This window comes from Puma concolor, chromosome D3 (genome assembly GCF_028749965.1).
Source record: "Puma concolor isolate L17-30 chromosome D3, mPumCon1.1.hap2, whole genome shotgun sequence".
Lineage (NCBI taxonomy): Eukaryota > Metazoa > Chordata > Mammalia > Carnivora > Felidae > Puma > Puma concolor.
The window spans coordinates 75,874,172-75,888,513 of NC_141678.1; the positions used below are offsets into that span (position 1 = coordinate 75,874,172).

General features: G+C 36.8%; 1 protein-coding gene across 5 annotated transcripts in view; it reads left to right on the top strand.

Moving 5' to 3' along the window:
- WDR7 (WD repeat domain 7) overlaps positions 1–14,342 on the top strand; it is a 353,231-nt gene that overhangs the window by 21,136 nt on the left and 317,753 nt on the right. For all 5 annotated transcript variants that reach the window (XM_086683081.1, XM_086683085.1, XM_086683084.1 and 2 more), the window contains 4 exons: positions 2,315–2,486; positions 8,815–8,921; positions 10,447–10,525; positions 13,610–13,784. In XM_086683081.1, coding sequence (XP_086539207.1) covers positions 2,328–2,486; positions 8,815–8,921; positions 10,447–10,525; positions 13,610–13,784 — 520 coding nt within the window. In that variant the 5' untranslated portion in view covers positions 2,315–2,327. The remainder of the gene's footprint in view (positions 1–2,314; positions 2,487–8,814; positions 8,922–10,446; positions 10,526–13,609; positions 13,785–14,342) is intronic.

A 14,342-nucleotide genomic window follows, 5' to 3' on the forward strand; every position in this document is an offset into this window, starting at 1 on the left:
CAGATCCTTCTCTTGACAGTCAACCCTACCTATACCTGATTTCAGACTTTTAGCTTCAAGAACGATGAGACAATAAATTCTGTTGTTTAAGCTACTCAGTTTGTGGTCATGGCAACTGTAGGAAACTGATCCAGTTCTTTATGAAAATCCTTCATTGCCCTTAATGAGAATTCCTCTCAGATTCTGGTCGACTGTCAATTCTTGATTTCTGTGAGAATGTGGGGGATTTTTGTAATTATTTTAATAATTTCTGGAGAAGCTGAGTTAGAGATTGATGTGTTTTCTAAAATATATACCTTCATCATGTTATGGATGATCATTTTCACTTGTTTTAAGGGCTTTGAAATTGCATTGTTCTTCTAGGTTTCCTTGAGTGCCTTGTCACCTGAATACCAGAATGTTCTTTCCTGTTCTGTTGCATCAGAGCAGGCACACCTCCCCATAGCATACATGTTCCTTAGTCCTTAGTCTCTGTGTTTGCATTTTCTTTAAGCAAAGCAGTATGCATTGGATATAAGTCCTCAAATATCTAGAGAAATGATGTTCTCTTCAGATTTCACATATTGCATTCGATGCTGTGAGCTTATTTAACTGAGAGAAATCTTTGGGTGATATAATTTAATACTGAATGTTGTCACCATGGAGAAATGAATTCCTTCCAGATTCCCTTTTTGAAAAAGTCATTGTTGGGTATGTTTTTCAGCCAGGAACATGCTGTACCAAATTTATTAAAATTGGTTCAGTGCTTTGTTTCATTTTATAATATCAAATAGAAATACGGAAATTAAAAAAAGAAATATGGAAATAATTATGTCATGGTAGCCTATGAAATGGTGAAAATGATATGTATAAGGTTTTATTAATAGGAAGTGAACTTGGAATTTTTTTCTTAAATGCGTACCTTTTACTTGTAACAAAAGATGAAGTTTTTGGGGGTGCACAAACTGATAAGAGTCATGTATTTTTTTTTTTAATTTTTAATGTTTATTTTTGAGAGAAGTAGACAGAGTGTGAGTGGGGGAGGGCCAGAGAGCAAGGGAGACACAGAATCCGAAGCAGGCTCCAGGCTCTGAGCTGTCAGCATAGACAGCACAATCTTAGCATTCTAAAGAGTCTATAGTTACACACATACCAGTTGTCACTTAAAAATTGGGGGCAGAAAAAATCACTACAGTGACTATTTCTGATTGATCGTTTGTCAGTTCTGTAGGTGACCCGCTAGTGTCTCATAAGATCTGGTGGAGTCTTCTGTCTTCTGTGGAGCCCTCTTTGATTAGTCCATTCTTCATTTCTTTTTAACTTCTCTGAGCTAGTATTTAAGTTTTTAGCCACACAAGTTTATAACACTTAAATCTAGTTGTTTCACCAACTAGATCTTGATTTTGTCATGTGAAGGAATAATTCCCTGTATGTGTGCTGTCCTGCCAAAGGTATACTCCCACGTACACTACTTAATTGAGTATTCATCTCAAATTTGAACCCCTTTACCAGAACTAAATTTTTATTATGCAGAAATGAGTTTAAAGGGAAATCCTTTTTCCCTCAGTGTCGGAAGTTACAATAAAAGACATTCATGATCTTGAGACATAATAAATACAGTTGAATGAGTTTTCCTTTGAACATACTCTTTGTGTGTGTGTGTGTGTGTGTGTATAAGTTTTATTTTGGGGGGTGGGGGAGAGACAGAGGGAGACACAGAATCCGAAGCAGCCACCAGGCTCCAAGCTGTCTGCACAGAGCCGGATGCGGGGCTTGAACTCACGAACCACGAGACCATGACTTGGGTTGAAGTCGGACTCTTAACCGACTGAGCCACCTGGGCACCCCTGAACATACCTTTTTTAATGTTTAGCACACAGTGAAACAACCTTTTTCTTGAACATCGCTATTTATTACTGGTTTGGAGACCTGACAAGATTTACAGACCTCACTTGTCATTGGTAGCATAGCAGAATGAATAAGATGACAGCATCTGAAGTCAGGCTTCATGGGTTTTGACTTGGGCTCCATTATTTCGCTTTTCATCTTGTGACTCTTTGTGACTCACTGTCTGTATCTGTGAAAGAGAAGTGATAATAGTACTTGCTGCATGATTTATTGTGAGAATTGAGATTTTAATTATATTTTATATATATAATGGAATTTTATGTATTGTCCTTTATGTGTGTCGTGTATATGATGTCGTATATATGATGTGTCGTATATATATGAGAATCTTGGCACTCAGGAAGTTCAAGTTGGCTTCATAATACAAATGTATATGTTCTACAAGGAAATAATATAATATTTGACATTATTCTTATGACGTTTCTAGGTTTGAAAACACAATGGCAGGAAACAGCCTTGTCCTACCCATTGTTCTTTGGGGTCGCAAAGCACCAACACATTGCATCTCAGCAGTACTTTTAACAGACGACGGGACCACGATTGTAACTGGATGCCATGATGGACAAATATGTCTCTGGGATCTCTCAGTAGAATTGGAAGTGAGTATTTGAAATGGATATTGTATTTTTTAGAATCAAGGAGCTTCTTAATCAAAAATAACAGTCCCAGAATAATATTTGGCCTCATAACAGGTTTTCTGTGAAATGTGTTGTGACTAAAATTATTATTATGTAGATTGTTAATTTGTATTATTCGTCAGAGTTGGTTTCTGCTGCCTTTTGGCTGTTTCCAGTTGTGTCTACCCTAGGTGGGTTCATATGTTACATTTAAGATTTATCAAAAGATTTTTATTCATACTGAAGGAAGTTTCCAGAAAGGTATTAAAAACCGATTTTGAACATTTTTACCTTCTAAGGTGAATGTCTCGAAGACAGCAAAACTTTTTATAAAGCATAAATTTGATTGTATTTATTACGTATTATCATTCTTTCTTACTATGGAGCGCTCAGTGTGCTGTGGTTCGAGGCCTTCTCGGTGGACAGGCCAGGGAAGTAGGAGTTGGGGATATGCATGCAGAGTTCACACTGATACCTCCAATTCTGGGATAACACCTCAGGGTTTATTTTCCTTTTTTCCTCATATTTTTCATCTCCCTCTCTGATAATTTTCCCCAGGGATTTTTTCTGTCAAGGGTAACAGAGAAAATGGGGTGGTAGGTGGCATGGCATATAGGGCAAACAAGTTGAGGTTTTTTGTTTTTTTTTTGTAATAGCCTTATTGAGATAAAAATACAGTTCACTCTCTTAAAGAAGTTGTGTTATTTATATATATATATATGTATATATATATGTATATATATGTGTGTGTATATATATGTATGTATATATATATATATATATATATATATATATATATATATATATATATATATGATGCAGTATTATTCAGGCATGAAAAAGAATGAAATCCTGCCATTTGGGACGACATGGATGGACCTCAAAGGGCATCATGCCAAGTGAAATAAGTCAGACAGAGAAAGACAAATAACTATGATCTCCCTTACATGTTGAATCTGAAAAATACATATATTTTAAAAAATGAAGCTCATAGTGAACAGATTGGTGGTTGCCGGGGGTGGGGGTGGGAGAAGTAGGTGAACTTTTCTTGTTTTTGTTTTTTAGTTTAAATAAATTAAAAAAATAAAGTGTACATTACTACAGTCAATTTTACAACATTTGCATTACCTCAGAAACGCACCCTGTACTCTTTAGCTGTCATTCCTAATACCCCCGTTTCCTCCCAAGGCAACCACTGATCTGTTTTTCTGTCTCGTTTTACAATGTGCAATATACATAAGGACGTTAATTTGATACGATAAATGGTCCCGTGTCCCATATGTAACTCCTCTGTGGGTTTCCCTATTCTGGACATTTCATATACTTGGAATAATATGTGTTTTTTTTGTGTGTGTGTGACTGGCTTTTTTTTTACTTAGCATACATAATCTCAGAGTTTACTGTGTTGTAGCATGTATCAATACTTCATATTTTTATTTTATTTTTCAATTTAATTTTATTTTTTTTAAAGAAGTTTTTAATAAGTTTGTTTATTTTGAGAGAGAGAGAGACAGAGGGCAAGCAGGGGAGGGGCAGAGAGAGAGGAAGACACAGAATCTGAAGCAGGCTCCAGGCTCCAAGCTGTCAGCACAGAGCCTGACATGGGGGCTCAAACCCATGAACTATGATATCATGACCTGAGCCAAAGTCAGATGCACAACTGACTGAGCCACCCAGGTGCCCCTATTTTATTTATTTTTTTAATTTATTATTGTTGTTTTTATTTATTTATTTATTTTTTACTGATTATTTGTTTTTGAGAGAAAGAGAGAGTGCAAGCAGGGGCGGGGCAGAGAGAGAGAGAGAGAGAGAGAGAGAGAGACACACACACACACACACACACACACACACACACACACACACACACACACACAATCTGAAGCAGGCTCCAGGCACTGAGCTGTCAGCACAGAGCCTAATACGAACTTGCGAACCGTGAGATCATGGCTTGAGCCGAAACTGGATGCTCAACTGACTGAGCCACCCAGGCACCCCTATATTTCACATTTTTAAGTGGTCAAATAATATTCGATTGTATGGGTGTGCTAAATTTAACTTACCAGTTGACGGACATTTGGGTTGTTTGCGCTCTGGGCCATACTGAATAATGCTGCTGTGAACATCGGTGTGTGCGTTTTTGTGTGGCGCCACCTTTTTGTTGTTCTTCAGTACACACCCAGGCACGGAACCATTGGAACTGGAAAATCGATGTGTACACTTAGATGACATGTAAAGGCTGGGTGTACATGTTGGAAAGTAGCTGGAGAGAAGAATTACAGGATGTGATACACCTTCAGGATTGGTAGTAAACTAAATATGAATCAGCAGTGAAGTCGTGAGGAGAAAAAAAATCATAGCACGTTTTACTGGAATGATTACAAGCAATGAGACTTACTTATGAGAGCTTAGAAACAATTCTTTCACTATTTTTTTTTTTTTTTGCATAGATTTTACTGTAGTGTTATATTTATTTAAGTTCAAGTAAGAGGGAGAAAAGTGACTGGGGGGAGTAAGAAATGAGCGTGGTGGGGTAGGGCTAGGAGAGAAGTGTATCTTTTGAAAGACATTAAGGGAATTGGACTATTTACCCAGGGAAAATGAAGGCTAAATAAAAACTGGCTTGGTTATTGTGTTTGATATATGTGGACGATCTTTAGTGTCATACTTTGTAGCAGCTATTTATTTTTTATTTATTTTTTTCCAATATATGAAGTTTATTGTCAAATTGGTTTCCATACAACACCCAGTGCTCATCCCAAAAGGTGCCCTCCTCAATACCCATCACCCACCCTCCCCTCCCTCCCACCCCCCATCAACCCTCAGTTTGTTCTCAGTTTTTAACAGTCTCTTATGCTTTGGCTCTCTCCCACTCTAACCTCTTTTTTTTTTTTTTTCCTTCCCCTCCCCCATGGGTTTCTGTTAAGTTTCTCAAGATCCACATAAGAGTGAAACCATATGGTATCTGTCTTTCTCTGTATGGCTTATTTCACTTAGCATCACACTCTCCAGTTCCATCCATGTTGCTACAAAGGGCCATATTTCATTCTTTCTCATTGCCACGTAGTACTCCATTGTGTGTATAAACCACAATTTCTTTATCCATTCATCAGTTGATGGACATTTAGGCTCTTTCCATAATTTGGCTATTGTTGAGAGTGCTGTAACAGGTATTTTATGCTGATGAAGGGCCAATGAGAAGAAATGTAACATGGCTGGGGGAGGCACAGAGTGTCTTTTCTTGAAGTCTTGGTGTCTTCTCTTCTTTTTCTCTGAAAGGGTTCAAAACTGTAGCTAAATTTGTGCCATCCACCTCTTGATCTCCTTTTATCTGTGAAAAAGTGCAGCCTGGTCTAACATGGTGGTAATAAAATGTCCGAGGAAAATTGTAGAAGCAGTTTAGACAACCTAGTGAGTATCTAGACAGATGGTGATCAGAGTAAAGGAGGAAACTTGTTGATGTAGATACTGTCTCTTATAAGCAATATTTGTAAAGCTCCATTACCTATAAAAGTTACAGGATATTTATGAGACTGATTCCTGTCTTCTTAAAGCTTTCCATTCTGTTAGGAAAACAGATCTTTTCTGAGAATAGTATCATCCTCGTTGTTGAAGAAAGAAGTAAAACGTTATGGTTAGAGCTTGGCCTTTGGAGTTGGGCAAACGTGGCTTGAACCTTGGCTGCTCTAGTATCTCGCTGTGTGACTTTGGGCAGTTTACTTGACCATTTTGAGCCTAAGTCTTGCCACATTTAAAATATGGTGTACCACACAAGGTACACCTTGTGTATGTCATGTCACCTTATAGTTGTGATTTGGCATTGATACTAGGCATAGCTGTATTTTTAGATGATTATCTGTGTATGATGATTACTCTTCCTCTGCTTGCCATTTGGTAGTCATTCAGAGCCACTTCTTAAAGCCATCTTTTTTTTTTTCTTTAAACTCCAGAAAATGTCTTTTTAATGAATTGAATAAGTTTCTGTTCATTAAAGACACATGTTGATTTATGAAAATATTATCTTAAAACTTTTCTATTTTTTTTGCTAACTTTGTACTTATGAAGTAAGTAAAAAATATAGTTTCATTTACACATTTTGGTGTTTTTTGTTTTTGTTTTTTTTTTTGCTTTCATATGACAGTGGGTGGCAGAGCCATGTATTCTGGTTTTATTTTACAAATGTTCATTGTCACTATTTAGAAATACAATTGCTTTTTGGTATTTTGACTTGCGTACTGTGACTGTACTATATTCCTTTTTGGTTCTGGTAGAGTCTTTTTCTAGATTTTTTAGATTTCTAGTTTAAGGGTCAACTATTTTATTCTTTTTGATTCTGTTGTAAATGTGATTACTTTCTTAATTTCTCTTTTTGATGTTTTGTTGTTAGTGTATAGAAATGTAACTGATTTTTGTATGTTTATTTTGTATCTTGCAACTTTACTGGATTTGTTGATTAGTTCTAGCAGTCTTTCAGTGGTATCTTTAGGACAGGTGGGATCACATCATCAGCAAACAGGAAAAATTTTACTTTTTCCTCTCTGATTTGGATGCCTTTTATTTATTTTTTCTTGCCTAACTGCTTTGGATTAACTATGCTGAATAGCAGTAGCAAGAGTGAATATTTTTGTTCCTGATTTTAAAGGAAAAAGCTTTTAGCTTTTCACTGTTGAGTATGATAGCTGTGAGCTTGTCATATATAACTTTTATAAAACAGGTACATTCCTTCTATACCCAATTTGTTGAGTCTTTAATTATGAAAGGATACTGAATTTTGTCAAAAGCTTTTATTGCCCCACTGAGATGATCATGTGATTTTTATGCTTCATTCAAATATTTTTATTTTTCTAGATTATGGTGGGAGTAAAGTCCAATTCTAGTTACTTGTTTTGGCTGAAAGTGGAATTTTCCAGCAAAGCCATGTACATTTGAAATAAAGCTATTGGTAAAGTTGATTTTCTTGGGAGAAATTAAATAATTGACCAAGAGCATATTTTTTAGTGGAAGATTACTGAATCTCTGTATGCAGGTGGGGTTGGATGTGTGAGAAAAATTTTGATGTATGGGAAAATGTTCTAGGCCCTTCGTAACTATAAACAATGATTGATTCTTAAAGTAAATAATTAAAATAAAAATTTAGCCTCTGAGGGAAAAAATGCATATTGTATAACTAAGGAAAAAACAGATTAAAATTTTCTCTTAATTATAATTATACAAAAGATAACTAAAATGAATTTTATTTGGAAAATCTCTTCCATTGCCACATATCAGAACTATAGAACAATGTCTGTACTCTTTCTGTGGAATATTTGATTTTGAACAGTTAGCTTTACTAATAAATTAGGATGTGTTCTTTATAGCATATGCAGATGTTATCAATGTTTGTATGTATTAAATATTTAATTAAAAAATATATTTTGATAACCTAAGGCCCTGAAGTTACCTGAAGTAAACGTAACATTCGGTACAAAGTAGATAAATTTGGGAGCTGATTGCCAGGTTAGTTTAGAATAGTGGGTATTAAGCCGTCCTTCCTCTGAGGCACTATGTTGTTACTAAATCATTAGTCTGTGAAGGTCGTTCTTAGTTGCTGATAGTTAATGTTGTTATCAGCATTTGGAAGGGTGCCTGTCCTCTTATTTTTTGAGTTTTGATGGTGTCAATCTAGAGACTCTAAATGTGTTTTCAGGTCAGTGAACATACTGCTTAAAAAATAAGTGGGGTTAGGGGCGCCTGGGTGGCGCAGTCGGTTAAGCGTCCGACTTCAGCCAGGTCATGATCTCGCGGTCTGTGAGTTCGAGCCCCGCGTCAGGCTCTGGGCTGATGGCTCGGAGCCTGGAGCCTGTTTCCGATTCTGTGTCTCCCTCTCTCTCTGCCCCTCCCCCATTCATGCTCTGTCTCTCTCTGTCCCAAAAATAAATAAATGTTAAAAAAAAAAATATTTAAAAAAAATAAGTGGGGTTAAATTACTTTATTTTATATACCAACGTTCTTAACCTGATTTTTCAGTTCTCTATAACTTAGTGCTTAAGACTGCCCGCTTGGCTCCTAGCTCTGTCGTTCTCTGTAGGATGCTGGGCAAACAGTGTTACTGGTTACTGGTCGTTCCAGTTTGACTTTAGAACTACCTGGCGGGGTGACTGTTGAGCATTTAATAGGTAGGATTCACTGTTTTGTGGCTTTTAGGTTTTGGTGTTCTGAGCAATTCTTATCAGGTCTGTATTTTATATTTATATTTACTATTTAACAGGATTCCTAAAAAAAGATTAATTTTTAAAAATTTGATACTTGCATCAACATACTTGTGTATTTCTAGGTTAATCCTCGAGCACTGTTGTTTGGTCACACAGCCTCAATCACCTGTTTGTCTAAAGCTTGTGCTTCTACTGACAAACAGTATATTGTGAGTGCGTCTGAAAGTGGGTAAGCATTTTGTATTCACTTTTTTCTTGATAAGTCTTTATTGCAAATAGTACCGGTGTGTTAGTGAGAAGGGAAGCTTTTTTTTTTCTGGTGAAGTATCTTTTAAATAAATTCTTAGGTTGCCTAAACTTAACAATACTTAAAATATGGTTTTATAATTGTGAATTTTCTTTATTAATGATTTTATAATACTTTTATTATAGTTTATGATTATGTTTTTGCCTTGCTCTTGAGCAATTCAGAATAGCTTACAAGTTAAAGCCTGATCATTAATCTCTGTGGTGTCTTTACTGAGTTGGCAGACAACTTTGAGAGTTTTAAAGAACCTGAATGATGGGTAGGCTAAAATAAATTTGGAAGATAAAATCATGCAAAGTTCATATAATGTCATATATGTTAATATACTTATGTAATTATATATGTTCCTGAGTCTTAGAATATAACTTGTTTTTGGAGAGAGAGGCAATTAGATAGTAGTTGTAGGGTTCACAGGCGTTTTTAAAACTTTTTTGGTGCTTAGAAAATTATATACATAATATGTTATTGGAGAGAGTTGGGGACCTGGAAGAGAATTATTTAAGAAGTTGTTCCCTCCCCTTCACCCCCCATAATTTATGAATTTGAAAAGAACCTTATGTAACTTGTTTGAAACAAGAAGAGGCAGCTCTAGGTAAAAATCCCTTTTGGACAGTTAAAGGGTGATTCACACTAGCATGCATATTCTAAATAAGATTGACCATCCTTTGAAAAATTGTTTCACACCATGTGAGATCTAAGAAAGGGCATCTTGAAGAAAGCCCTAAGAATATTAGCACCATTGCTTTTTATTAATGTTGTTTTTTGTATTTCAAAGATCATGACATATTTCTAATTTTGAATGTTGTATCCTTAGTTTGAAATTTGAGCCTTTTTTTTTCTTTGGTATGCACTTATGCAATAAATACAGAACCAAAATTGGAATATTACATTTAACTTGCAAAGGTTTGGAATTCAGTTGACTTTAATTTTTGTTTTGTGCTGGGCTAAATTTTCTGGCTATGCTCATAAGCAATGGAAGATTCTGGTGGTTTAAATTAAAGGCTTATTTCTTACTTTTGTCACTTGACCCTCATATGTCATTTGGGGCTCTGCTTTGTTATTATTGTGACTTTGAGGTTGAGGGAGCAGCCATTGTCAGAAGCAGCCACTGTCTGGAATGGAGGCAGATGAGAAAGAGAGATCTTGAGGCCCTCACATCATTTGTGGCCAGAACTACTCACATGACTTCCCCAACCAAAAGGGAGCCAGGCAGTGGAGCCCTACCATGTGCCCAGAAAGAATGTGGATTTAGGTGGGGGTGGTCAGGTTGGAGGGGAGGTTGGGATGGTGAGTGAGGACCAGAATTTTTCACGAACAGCAATAATGACTATACGTTACTTTTTCTGACATATATCAGTTTTAGTGGAAGATTTATTTTAAAATACTACAAAGTTGGACAGTGCTTGTAAAAATCAGATTTAAATTTAGCTATTATTTTGTTTTATAGAGAGATGTGTCTTTGGGATGTGAATGATGGCAGATGTATTGAATTTACAAAATTAGCCTGCACACATACAGGCATACAGGTTAGTATCTATTTCTATAACTGTCCAAGTCAACACAACTTATTACAGGTATGCAATTAAATGGTTTTTCAGACATTGAGCCTATATTTTTAAGTGAAAAATGGGTGGAGACAAGGAATAGGACAAGACCACAGTTGGGGTAGTGAAAGTATTCCTCATCAGATGGTATAGTAGGGGTAGGTAGAGGTGACTGATGGGGAAAGGTGGAGGGTAAGCCACTTGTGCCCTTTCTGGCCGTCCTGGTTCCCCCAGTGAGAGCCCCTTTACTAATTGGCTCAGTGCTCTAGATCCTAAATAATGAAATTCTTTCATGCTAAAGCCTTCACAACTCCATTCATGATTGACACAAATCGACCCACTTTACAGATCATATCCTGTTTATTGCTTGTGCAATTGGCCCTTGGGTACATTTTTTGACATTTTTACTCTGTTGAAGAAATGGCGATTTCATATGCCTTCCTTACACAAGAATTTACGTAGGAATTTATAGTTTCTGACTTACATTCTTGGTATTCTTTCTTACTCTTTCATAATTGCTAAGTTCTTTGTGCTTCAATTTACGCGTCATTTACCCTGCTGCGTGCTGGGAAAGTCATAAGTCTATAGAAAATGTGATTTGTGTTCTCAGTGGGGCAGGAGAGGGAAGGGAATACTGAGCACATATCGTATAGGAATTTCTCTTATGGTGTTTCATTTAGTCCTCCCCACATCATTCCAAATCAAGTAGGAGTATACTCTCTTACGTGTAAAGAAGCTGAGACCCAGAGTGATTGAATGACTTGCCCCAGTCTCACAGTGAGTCATTCCTGGCCCAGGATCAGAAATCAGGTTTCTCTTTCTGTTCTTTCTGTTACATCATACTGCCTCCTTTAAAACAAGTGAATACCGTCATTTGTTGAGAAAGAAAACTTGTGCCAGCAAAGATTAGAGAAGCAGTGAAATACGTAGAAAACTACTTAGGGCTGAGGTGGCGGTTTGTGTATTTATAAAGGTCTTTTTTTTGGCCGTGATCTGATGAAGACCTTTTAAAACTTGCTTCTTCAATGCTGTTAGGATGTATACTTTTTATTTAAGGGGCATATATTATTTTTTATGATATGAAGAATCATCAGGGTTTATATAGAGAAAAGGGATAGTAAATGATATACCAGTTAGTGGTTTTATAGATAATTTATTGAAAAATTATATGTAAATACCTTGAGCTCATTGAATATCAATATTTTGATTATTGTATAATTCCATGATTTAAAAAGTTTTGGTTTACATTTTAGGAAAAATTATCTTTATTCAACATAGTTTTAGTACCTATTATCAGATCCCATATTGGACCCTGTATTTAAATTGGCAGCCATCTGTCTCTAAGTAGATGATGCTCTTTGGCTGATTCACTAGTGTGTGACAATTGATCCCTGTGTGATCTTCAACCTCTCAGGTCCAAGAGCAAGTTGTTTGTTTATATAAGCAGAAATGATAAACCTTGATAATACTGGCGCGTACTGAAGTCATGAGAAATGCCAGCTTATTAAAATTATCACATAATATTTGGAAAACTTGTTTCTCCATTCAGGATACTTTCTTTGCTAGTATGAAAGTGTCTAGGAAGCTAAATTTTAGTGGTCAGAAGATTATTTGGGAGTATAACTTGAAAGCAAAAGGTGGGAAGCATTTCGTCTGGCAAGTCTAATAAAATATCCCCGCCCCCAGGGGAGAGCTCTTCTCCAGTGACTACAGTGCACATGTCTGTCCCGGCTGATGTTAGGTGGATACTGCCAAAGTTTGCTTCTCTGCACCCCTCTTTTCCTCCTTGAGACCCCTCCCCTTTAATGGGTCAGGAGTACCTGTGGTCACATGATCACATGTGAGTGACTGGCAGTCCTGAGACCTCCAGATTGTGTGTTGTGTTTTTTGGATCAACCTTCTAAGATCTAGGGATACCCTCTGGGGTTGTTTGCATTTAATTAGACCCCCCTCTTGGAGTTTTAGTGATGCTGCCTTGTCCTCAGTTAATGTGCTCCACTATCAGTGTTTTTGGTAAGAAGTTGTGATTCTTCTTATACAGGGTACCCCATAGTTGAGGAAAGATCATATTCCTTCACATGCAGTGTTGAACCTGAGAATAGGACTAATGAGTGTGGGAGCAGACTGGACCCAGGTTTCTCAGTTATTTCCCCAGTGGTGGAGTGGTTATAGCAGTGCCCTTTGTTTTCAGTCTAGCTTGCCCCCATGTAATTCATATAAGATCCAATCATTTGGGAAGTAATAGTCTGGATGTTAGATTTCACCTTCTAGAAATTCTCTACAAGAATCATTCCACTAAGAGTCACTTTTTTTTTTTTTTTTTGAAGCTAAGGGGAGACAGGTCCTTTGATAAGTTGTTGGTCTTGTTTTGATAGTTATTCTTCCTCTGCTCTTTGGTTGATGGAAACCCATCTTTTCCTTTTGAGTTACTCTTGGAATGACTAACATGTAGATCATGATTGTGTTGGTTCTTCTATTTTTCTTCCACAGAGTATAAATGTGCATTATGACAATGGTTTACGTGATTGTCTCATGCTCTAGTTTGAAATAAAACACTTGGATTAATCGGAATTCACTGCTGATTATATATGTTTGAACAGCAATCGTCTAATAAATTTTATTTGGTCATAACTAGTAATTATAAGTCTATACCCACCTATTCCCATTCACTTAAAATTCATATTTTTGCTTTGCTTTGTGAAGAGATTCCTTTTGCTTTGCTTTGTAAAGCTGATTGTATTGAGGTGTTTTATGAATTCATTCAGTAGTCCTTTTTTAGATGCTATAGGGGGATTAAACATGAAGAATTACGATGAATTCAAAAGGGAGGATTTTAGGAAAAGAATAATTTTTGTCAGATATTTTGAAGTACTAACGTAACCTGATGGATGTATGTGTATACACATATAAGAATATGTGTATATATAAGAACCTTATAATCTGCACCACGTAGTCTATGTCTGGAAATATTACTGGAGAGACTGAGCGCCGTGACAAGCTTGATGAGGGCTTGTGATTCAAGTCTCTCAAGTAAAGGAGAATATTTAACACTCTTTTTCCTTTTAGTTCTACCAGTTTTCTGTTGGAAATCAGAAAGAAGGAAGGCTTCTGTGCCATGGCCACTACCCTGAAATCCTCGTTGTGGATGCCACCAGCCTTGAGGTGTTATACTCCTTAGTATCAAAGATCTCTCCAGACTGGATTAGCTCCATGAGTATTATTCGATCCCATCGAACACAAGGTCAGTGTGTGGCGTCCTTTAGGAACTTCAGTACCCTGACGTTGACGGGTGGTTTCCTGTAGAGTTTTGTAATGCATTGTATGTGATACAAACCGTAAGCATAATACATAAACAAGAAGTTTGAGGGAAGGAGAGGGGGCATCAGAGGTTGACAGAGTTGGCGGGGGTGGGGCAGATCATGGAGGACCTTGTGTGCTAGCTAGGGAACTTGGGTTTAGTCCTGTAGATTGGGTTTGGCAGACTTGTACTAGAAAGGACCACATACTAAATATTGTAGGTTTTGCAGGCCATATGATGTGTGTTTCAGTTCTGCCAGTGTAGCACAAAAGCACATAGATAGTACATAAGTGAACGAGCCTGTCTGTGTTCCAATAAAATGTTATTTAATTTAATTTATTCTTTTTTTGAGAGAGAGTATGAGTGGGGGAGAGGGGCATATGGAGAGAGAGAATCTTAAGCAGGCTCTATCCCATTGCCCTGGAATCATGACCTGAGCCGAAATCAAGAGTCGGACACACCCAACTGATTGAGCCACCCAGGCGCTCCCAAGAAAACATT